At 44.5% G+C, this 10,800-nt stretch overlaps 1 protein-coding gene across 1 annotated transcript in view; it reads right to left on the reverse strand.

Annotated features, from left to right (window-relative positions):
* Nucleotides 1-10,794, reverse strand: part of UGCG (UDP-glucose ceramide glucosyltransferase) — a 27,349-nt gene extending 16,555 nt beyond the window's left edge. Inside the window, exon 1 of the mRNA XM_019555154.1 lies at nucleotides 10,705-10,794. Within this exon, the coding sequence (XP_019410699.1) occupies nucleotides 10,705-10,730 (26 nt within the window). The 5' untranslated portion in view covers nucleotides 10,731-10,794. The remainder of the gene's footprint in view (nucleotides 1-10,704) is intronic.
* Nucleotides 10,795-10,800: the final 6 nt, after the last annotated feature.

The following is a 10,800-nucleotide window of genomic DNA, read 5'->3' on the forward strand; positions in this document are numbered from 1 at the left end:
TCCAAGGCCAGTTTACTTGGGGCTACTGCTGGGGCTGGCCATGCTTTGCCCAGCACAGCTTCCCTGCAGCAGAAGACTCACTCTAGTGCCTCCTGGCTTCTGGCCTCAGCCACTGCAGGTGTGTGCCTGCATTTCCTGAGTCAAGAGTGAAGGGTCTATTCACTTACAAATTAATTCAATCTAGGCAGGTTAAACTAACCTGCAAAGATTGAATCAATTCAGGCTGTAGCTTTTTTAATGTCTGTCCCTAGCCTAAGTGACTGCAGGGTAGATTTGATTTAATTGAATCCAATTTCTTTGAGATTTTTTTCACTGCAAAATATGCTTGGTGTTCAAAACAATCTGAAGTAGTGAACCTATTTTTGGGAATGGTAAAAGAATTAGTGGTATCCATGTCTTTCCATCACCCTCCTCTTCCCCTTCCACCTCAGGTAAGAATATAATAATACAGAGATGCAAAAGAAGCAAACATACTTGTATCTACATACTGAGCTGAACCAGCATTAGATCCTGTAGAAGCTCTAGTACTGCCAGCTCTAGTATTGCCATTATTTCCCTCATTAAATACACTTTTCAGGAAGTGCAATGTGGAGATTAAAATAATAATAATAATAATAATAAAAAATAAAAAAAATAACGCCCCCCACAAAAATTAGTCTGGTTTACAACAGAGGTCTCATCACACCAGAATGCGTGTAAAGCAGTTGGCAACCTTTTCAGGGGATGGGCCAAATCCAGTGGCTCTGATGACCCACCTACGTACAATGGAAGAAATCTGCCTCCAACACAGATGCACAGTTCTGTATGCTTTCAGGCAATTGGTTGATACCCTGAAAGTATTCTTTCAGCAGTACAATCTGAAAGATTATGAATCATTTCCATGGCTTCATCCCCTTTAACAAACAAACAAGTTCATTGCAGCTTAAAGTCTTATTTCCTTGTAGTTGAAAAGATAAGATAAGTAGAGATGTTTCAGAAGTGGCACTCTCATTTGTGAATTTCCTCAATGCAGGTAGTAAAACTGGGTGAATTCATTTTGCTTTGAGTCAGTAGACAAGAGCCAACAAAGGGACAGTTTCGGTTGCAAACCCCTTAGGCACTACTTAAATCCACCACCACTTGATGTCCCAACCCACATTTTTAGAATGCCAACATTTTCATTTAGAGATGTATTTGGTAGCCACGTTGGTTTGAAACAAAAAGAAATGCCAAGCTCTAAAACTCGTGGTTCAGAGAGGATACCTTTTATTAGACCAACTAAAGAGATCGCAAAAAAAAAAATATCTTTGTGATTTGGTCTAAGAAAAAGGTATCCTTTCTGAACCAAGAGCTTTAGAGTTTTGCAACTTTTTCATTTATATCCTGATTTTCCTTCCAAAGATGGGTGGGGTAATCAGGTCTTTTATCCCTCTCATCTCTATATACTGCTAAGGATGTTATCTCTGGACCCAAAATCCAGTCTGAGAACTGAAACTAAACATCGCAGAGATGCTTAATGGGATCTTCTAGACTGAGCACTGCATCCCATTGGGTAGAGTGGTTTTCTTTAATCTTTACTAATCTATAAAGGAGCCTCTGGAAAGGGCCCCTAATATAATCCAGGGCCTATTGTGACCTATTTATAAAAAAAAAAAAACTTTTCTAAAAAAATTACATGAATATATTGTCTCAAAGAGTATATAAATAGAAGTTATAATCCCTATTCCATGATGGTAACTTTGAGCTTTAACGTATCTTATATTAAAGCTATCTTTATATAGGTTTTTAAAAGCATCTTAACAAAAATATGATTAAATAAAAATGATTTTTTTATATTAAATCATTGATTTTTATCCACCCTGCATCCCAAGGTACCATGGCACCCTTGTTGAGAATCACTGATATTTCAACATCTGATTCTAACATACTGAAGCTGTTTTGTTGTGTTCCAAAACCAAACCAAATTACAGACGCTTTAAAAGCCACATTTAAAGTGAAACTAAAGAGGCATTCCTTCCCTTGACAGCAACTACATATTTCCTCCACCAAACAAAAGCTGTTCCCCTAAAAGTCAACAAGCAGCTGCATTTCAAACAGAAGGACAGGAAACAGCTGAAGAACATTTTAAATATACAATTCTTTAAGGTATGGAATGAGACAAAAAAGGTTCAGGGTCTTCTCTAGCGGACTCTTGGCATCATAAGCAAAATAACATAAGCGAGTATAACATGCTCAAGAGGTGTATATTGGAAAATGAAGGGCAATATACATAACATCACACCATAACTGCATAGTTGAATTTAACAGGTGAAAGAAGCAGAACAGTGCGGCATTCCTTAGCTATTTGTTACTTCCATCTCATTTTAAGGTGGGATTCCTACAAAAATATATCTATTTCATTACTACACTCTCCCATACACTGTACCTTGACAAAGAGGCAGATGAACCTCATGAAAACTGAAGGCTGATTTTCACTTGTGGTGCATCTAAAGATGAAATTTAGCTAAGGCAAAAGTGGCCTAAAATAGACTGCAATACAAATAATAGATAACACTGTAGACAAATATAGCCATTCAGCTGCACTATGGTAGGTTTTATCAGAAGGGAAAATTCAATAGCAATTTGGCCTGCTGGAAAGTTGTTGGACATTTATATTTCCCTGTAGCCTAGCAAACCAGCAAGCCAGGCTAGATCCCTGATGTCAGAGCATCTTTGGCTGAAATAGCATGATGATGCTAGCTCAATCCACTACATAGTCCTTTTCCCTTCTTTGAGTTCTGCCATCTTCCTAGCTAAATAATTTTACTGCTTCTGCTTAAATCAAATCCTATGGTTGCAATTAACATACCAAAGACAATGGTTAATGCATTCTTGAAAAAAGGGGTGGGCAATTCTTCTGGCTGGAGGGCCACCTTAGGAATGTTGTGAGCCCAAGGCTATCCACCCTGCACCCACCACCTGCTCCATTCAGCATCCCCAGTGGTGGGTGCAGGGCAGACAGGCTGGGGTGCCCAGGCACAGCTGGGTCCAGCAGCAGCGGAGACACTAGTGGTAGCAGACAATAGGAGCCACCATGGGAGGGGCTGCTGGGAAGTGGAGTCTGACTACTGCACCACCCCCACCCTGCCACGTGCCCAGGGGCAGCAGGAAACCAGCCACACATGCCACAACTTGGGCTTCCCCCTGCACCTGTGCCAGTGGGGCCACGGGACCCACTACAGGCTGGACAGAATCCTTTGGCAGGCTTGACCTGGCCCAGGGGTCATATTTTGCCCACCCCTGCTTTAACCCCTGAAATTCCCCCATCCCACTTTCCTATACACAATATCTTGCCACTGTCTTGCAAGAGGTAGCTGACAAAACAAACATATCCTCTCTCTTCTCCAAAAGTGCCAACTCTGTGGATACCCCAGCACTCAAACACCCACCAAAAAAAATTAGCGAGTGCTCAGCACCCATAAGCCACAGTCATTTTGCTCGCAGACATTAACCGCCCCCCCCCCCAACTTTACTGGAAGCAGCAGCAGCACAGTACTTGCTCTACAGCATCTGTAAAGATCAGGCTCATCACCAGGGCTTTAAGGCACTTTTAGCTAAAGCCACTTCAAAAAAGCCCCACTAATGCACCTGTTCTTTACAGAGGCTGAAGAGCCAGTTAAAATAATGTGCTGCCCCTTCTGGGCATGTATGGGGCTCTGTGCAGAAACATGCCAAGTTTAAAGTGCTGGGTTTTTGGGGAGTTTTTTGTGTCTGCAAGCACCCAAAGTCAAAAGCAAAAGCCAAAGTCAGCACCTATGCTCGTCCCTGTAACTTGCCTTCTCTTCATGCAGCCTACACTTCTCTGCTTCTGCCCTGCCAGGCAGTTTGTCTGCTCTACTGTAACCCCTCAGTTTGCCCATGACATGATCCTATCTCTAGATCTCATCACAGCTCTAGCCTCTCTCATCTTGAAAAACCACTCTTGTGCTTCCTTGAATGCTTCCTCTACTGTTACTTCTCAGTTACCACCCCTTCAGTACAAATTTGTGCCTTGCAGTCTGCAAAGGGACTCAGTCTCTCCTGACCTCTTTCTAGCCAAATTTCAATATGAGCAATGACAGTTGTATCAAAGCTGACTGAGTTGATGATGGAATTAAGTTTCCAAAATCTTGTCCTTTCTTGACTCTGTAGCTCAGTCAAATAAGAATTCAGTTCATTTCCTGCCTTTCTAGTCATTCCTTCAGTGGGACTTATGGTCCTCCACGTCCCAAACAACATTTCTGGCATGGTTCTTCTAGTCTCTCCCCTTAGTCTCCTCCTTTTCTCCTGCTTCTCTCCACCTCATCCACAAAATTCAAATTCAATTACTATTTCAAAGCAGAAGACTCACCAGATCTACATCTACTTTGCCCCATCTCATTCTACACAAATTAAATTAGCTGCCTCTGACATCTTCTTGTGGAGGTCTAACCCTCAGGCTCAAGCTCAGCTTGGCTCCCACATCTTCTGTCAGTTCCTGTTGACCCACCACCACCCTGCCTATCATTCAGGCCTACAATATCATTATCAACTAAGATTTTTCTTTAGGTTTTCACATCTACATGTCTAAATCTTATCAATTCTTTCTGTGCAAGATCTTTATGATACCATCTCTCATCCACTCACACAATTAAATATTAGCCAGGGTCTCAGCATTTTGAATCTCAATTACCACAGCATCCCTTTTGTTTTGATGATAGGAGGAGTCTTGTCCCCTTGTGCACATTCAGAATCCCGAGGCAAAATTGATTCTCTTAGAGCAGGGGCAGGGAATTATTTCAGGCGAAGGGCTGCTTATTAAGTTTTGGCAAGCCATCAAGGGCTGCGTAACAGGCAGCCAGGGCAGATAAATATTACATTTTCTAAATTTTTTAGCACCACCATGGGCCAGATAGAATGGCCTGGCGTGCCACATCCAGCCCGCGGGCTGCATTTTGCCCACCCCTGTCGTATAGCAATACCTTGAGTTTCTCTACTTATGCTTCCTTCTATTCCTCTATTACAGCAAGCATGTGCTACTTGTCTTCATTTTAAAGGCCATTTACTACTACTATCTACTGCCTATCTACCATCCTATTCAGTATGAAAAGGTTGACTTTAGCTTTCAACTCACCTGTAAGGCCACTCACATTTACCTACTACATTTTCCAAAATTTGAAAACTAGACCTGTTGAAGAATGCCTTGCATTCAAAAGCTTGTCTAGCTCTATCCCAGCTATGCAGTTGGTTCAGTAAAAGATATTACCCTAAGAAATCCTTGCCTCTTTCCAAATAAATGTCATCTTTATGTTTTTTCTCCCCTTTGCCTTGCCTTCAGACTTGGGAACTATACAAACAGCCACAAAGCAACTTTCTTACTGCTCTCCAAATCCCTCCTCAAAAGGGTAGTGGGGAGGAAGGAGGGCAGACAACTCTCCTTTGGAACATAGTTAAGCCAGTGATATACCGACATATTATTCAACATGCCTCTCAACACTGTCTCCTCATACTCTGCCAACTATCTATTAATCTTTTGTCTTTTGACCTAAACTTCGGTTGTAAGGTCTTTGGGGCAGAGATTGTCTTTGTTCTATGTATATACAGTACCCAGATTGGGCTCCTGGTCAGTCCCAGCCCCTAAGCAATACAGTAAAACAAACAACTCACTCAACCACCTTATAATCAGTCTAAGAGCAAGATATCCATTTTAAAAGAAATGTCATATTCAGTAGGCCTGCGTGAAACAGCTAGTATTCGCTTCAGATTCAGCTGATTCAGGGGACAGTGATGCTATTCGATGACTTGAATCACTGTCTCAAATTGATTTGGCTGAATTCAGAGATTCAGCTCCTGCCAAATCAGTCGAATCTCCAAATCAAACAGGCCCCATCTCCTGCCCACTCTCCCAGCCCTGTCAATGGATGCCCTGCCCAGCCCCAGCCTCCCAGCTCTTAAAAAAAACCCTGGCATTCACTGGCTGCTACCACCCACTGCCCCGCACTGCATGGGGGTGCTTCTGGGGGCTTGCAGCAAAACCCGAGGCCACTGCAGCAGCTGGTGAGCATGGGGCTTTTTTTTTTTTTTTTTTAAAGAAACAGGAGCGGGGGCTGGCTGGGGCAGCCATGGGGGGGGAGGGGCTCAGACAGCAGGCAGGGGTCAGGGGGTGCTCAGGGAGGCTTGGGGAGCAGGCAGGGGATGGGGCCTGGCAGGTGTCCCTCTATGGTCCCCACCCCCCTCCTCCAGGCCCATCCCTGCCCCCTACTTACTGACACGGAGTCCAGGTCTGGCTCCCTCCGGCAGCAAGTCAGGACTGCCCAAATCTCTGAAGCGCTCCAAATTGATTCGGAGACCTTCAAATCAATTTGGATCTTTTCACTGATCTCCTGATTTGGCCGCTGAATCAGGCCGAATCTCCTCTGAACTGAATCGGCACCTGAAGCTTTGCACAGCCCTAATATTCAGAGAAGTGTTCTTTACCTCCCTCTAGATTATCTATGTACCAACCCCACTCACCAGTTTTGTGGCCAAAATGTTGTAGTGTGCATGTTGTCAAATTTATTTTCAAAATACTTTCATGGAATAAAAAGTAAAGTATTTTGCTTATTTTATAGGTGAGCATGGGAGGCCCAGGAAATTCAAGTAGCTTGCCCAAGTTGTACAGTTGTCTGGAAAAGCTTTAGAACAGGCTTGTCCAACATGCGGCCCTCTTTGAATATGGCTCGCCGGCCCACTGGGTGATAAAAAGTTCATGATCCAGCCCCACATTCAAAAAGGTTGGACACCTCTGCTTTAGAAAAAGCTGAAACCTCAGTGCAGATCTCTGAAGGACTGATCTGGTACACTAGCTTGCAAAGCCTGCCTGCCTTCCTCTCACTTGCAAGTGCTACAGGAAAAATATTCCTGAAAGACCTTGGGGATTCCCTGAATTAATTCCCATTTTCAAGAACAGAAAAAAAATAACAGGGGCAACACTTCTAATTAAGGCTGCCTGACACTTTGCTTTATGAGAGACTTTGTTTTCGGTTGCTTATAACTAAAAACACCATCAGGCCAAGGCAGCATGGAAAATTTCAGCCTGAATGGTTTAACATTGGCAAAGTTTCAGCTAAAAATGGTTGAGCTGTTCCCAAGAACAAATTTAAGGAATGATACACTATTCCATGTTAAAATAATTCTGCCATGTCATCACAAAGCTCAGGTGCCCGAGTGCTTCAAAGCAGGGACCTGCATTTGGCACAGGGAGGCTGTCACTCTAGTCTAAGAGACAATCTTTTGCTGCCCTCACAAAACAATAGGATACACTCCATCTCAGGGCTGCAAGACTCTGCAGGTCTTCACCTACAATTACTGTGAGCAGCTGCCAGACACCCAAGAATAAGAAACTTGCTCCCTCTTGTGCCTCCAATGCTTTTCCTCACGGTCTAGGCCAGTGGTTCTCAGCTTTTTGGTACCAGGACCCATTTGTAAACATTGATGGCCAGGCCTGACCCTCTGCCCCCCAGGCCTCAGCTTCTCCCCCACAGCCTTGCATGTGTGGCAGGGGTGGGTGTGTTGCAACCTTTTCATATATTCTTGTGACCCACTTTTGGGCTGCAGCCTATGGGTTGAGAAGTGCTGGTCTAGGCAATGTGGGTAAGGAAGAGGTAGTCTGCCTGACATGCAGAACTGTCAGGAGGTAGGAGGGGTCAAAGACAGAGTGCGATAAGGGGAAAGAAAACACAGGCATGAATTGAGAAGACTGGAACAGGCAAAAACTGAGAAGGGTTGTAACCACTAAAGTTCACTTCTCTAAAGAAACAGAAATTGAAGTCCTTAATTCCAACTCTTAGCATTCCTTTACTGTCTAGGAGACAGCTGTGCCAGCAGTTTTCAAAGCATGTCTCCATCCCCCACCTAGTGGCAGTTCCACAAAGACAATAAATAGCTTTGTACTGCTACCAGGTAGCATTAACTCATGCAGGTGAGAAATATGTTATGCAGCTAAAAATGACATCCCTGCTGATGAACCACACTGCAGTGAAGGGAAACCACGTTTTGTTTTGTTTTTTAAAATTTGAACTGAAACAGATCAAAATCTCAAAACTACACACAATAAGGAAGTTACTTTTTTTTTTTTTAAAGTCACATTAAAAGAAAATGAATATTGCAAAGCCAAATACTAAAAAGCTAGGAAAGGCCAGAGTTAAGATTGCCTGGACAATCTTATGATCCAAGGGCCCAAACTATATTCATTATCATACAGTCCATAGTTATATGACCACATACAAGTTTTTCCAAAGAACCACAGAATGGGCAGTGCTCAAAAGGAGGCAGCTGCACAGGTGAGACAGACTTAAGCTTTCTGAATGCAGTTTCTCCAGGCCCAGGGTGGAGGTGGGGAACAGATGACACTATCCCAACCGTGCAGTGGTCCAACAGAACATATTGCCCCAAAAAGTCCTTGCCTCTCATGCATTTCCTGGACTATACCGGCTACACCACCACTGCCCACTGCAATAGTTATGTAATATTTTTTTATGCTCAAGCAGCATGGAGGTTCACAGACTACCTACTGCACAAGATCCAAACTCTGCACTGAACACAGCTGTTACTTTCCATGTCGACTTCCCCAAATAGATTAATCAATCCAGAAAATCAATACATGGATTTCTGCATCCCAATGAAGTGAGCTGGTAGTATAAAGCCACATTTTACACATGGAGAAATGAGAAGCCTCAACTGTTAAACTTTTTGGGTGCTGAATTTGAGAAGACTGGGGTCTAATTTTTCAGGATATATAATATAACTTGACATTTAGATGAGAGCACCCATTGACCTTAACTGAGGAAGAGAAGTGCCAATCACACAAAACTTCAAATTCAGCCTCCAGGAGCTTCAAGTTAGGTATGCAGACAGTAAATGGCCAATTGTGAGAAGCAAGGGTATTTTGGTGATATCTCATATTGAACCAACTGTGGACAAATTTGGTTTAAGCAATTTGCCCAGCAACATACAAAACATCTTTGGCAGAGACAGGGATAAAATCATATTCTCAAGGGTAGCCTTCAACTTCCTTAACCACAAGGGTAGCCATTCCCTCCCAGCAATCGCCTACTTCAGTTACCACACACATGCCTCATTTGCAACAGAAGCTGTATAGATAAAATGGGGGGAGGAAGAAAAAAACCCAGTATATGCAAGGACATGGTATGCACAAGAATACAGCATTTAAACTGCATATACAAATTTAATTCATGCATTTCCTATTTTCTCCATGCTGGACTTTGCAGCTATATCCATGTTAAAAGGTGCCAGTCTTGTTACGGGATCAGTAGGTGGACCCCTGCACTTCAAAAAGTGATTCCATATAGACACAAGGGTCTCATTCACAACCCCCAGCCCAGGAGACAGCTATGCATAGTGGCTCAACTGAAATGCTTCAGCCCTCTTAGCTTTACTCTATACAGTCAAGATACTGTACACACGCAGTATTCAGCCCAATTATTAGGGTCCAAACCCTGCAGCCTTTATTCATGAAGGCTCCATTTAATGAGTGGCTCTAGATATTTATGGGACAAAACCATTATTGGTTTTATAGCTGCACACATTAAATAGCTTTATTTAAAAAAATAGCCATTTGCCATGTTACAACAGTAGTGACTACTTAAGATTTTATCAACTCAGCTGGTTTATTTAATTTCAAGAGGTACAGGACCACATTGTGAACCAATTACCTGACTGTTTAAATCAATAAAACCACTCAAGTTTTTGAGAAAAATACAGCCAGCTTCAACTTAACCAAAGGCTGTACATTAGAACAAGCATTCTTCTCCCGATAGGTTGGATCTCATCCCTGTGGGCACCCAACACACACAAATACACATCATAAACCCTTATTGCAGAACTGCTGATATGACACGAATGCTGGCAATTCTTGAAGACATTATGGAAAAGAGTCCTCAGTCCAGCAATGTTATTAAGTATGTGTAATGTGTGCATGTTTAACTCCCAGCACACAGATCAGTGCTTTACTGAATCAATGGCACCCTGTCCAGTTGGCTGTAACTGTAAGACTGCAGGGTAAAGACATTTAAGGTACAGTCTTGGTATACAGGCAAAAGATATTTCTAATTACTATAGCACCTAGAAACCCTACTCGGGGACTGTGAGCCCAGTGCCGCGTGGGGAGGAGAGGGGGGCATGGCTACACTAGCCCCAGTCAGGGACTAAGATCCCACAGCGCCGCATGGGGAGGGGGCAAGGGGGCCATGGTTAGCCACACAAATGCACACACACACACACACACACACACACACACACAGGCACACCCCCTCCCCTGGTCAGGGACTAAGATCCCACAACACCACATAGGGGGAGAGGGGGACATGGGGGCACGGTTACAAGCCTAGTCAGGAGCTAAGCTACCACAGCCCTGTACATGCGCACACCCACTCAGGACTAAGATCCCCCAGCGCCGCATGGGGAGGAGCGGGAGCAAGGTGGCAGACGCACAAGGCCGGCCGCCGAGCTGCCCATACAAGCGGCCCCGGGCCCGGCCCCCCGCAGGCCCCGTGTCAGTGCCAGCGGTGCGAGCCGGAGCTCGGGCCGAGGAGGCAGCCTCACAGCACCCGCCCGACGCGGTCCCCCCGCACGGAGCTGCAGAGGCGGCGACTCGGGCCCGACACCGGTACCGGCACGGCGCGGCCGGGCCCGCGGGCGAGGGGCACCCCGATGGCGGGGGGCACTTACGTGTAGACGATGGACATGAAGTGCATGAGCCACAGCACGACGAAGAGCACGAGGCCGAAGAGGGCGAGTCCCTGCAGCGCCAGGTCCAGCACCGCC

Source organism: Crocodylus porosus, unplaced genomic scaffold, assembly GCF_001723895.1.
Source record: "Crocodylus porosus isolate Cpor-Errol unplaced genomic scaffold, CroPor_comp1, whole genome shotgun sequence".
In the NCBI taxonomy this organism is placed as follows: Eukaryota; Metazoa; Chordata; order Crocodylia; family Crocodylidae; genus Crocodylus; species Crocodylus porosus.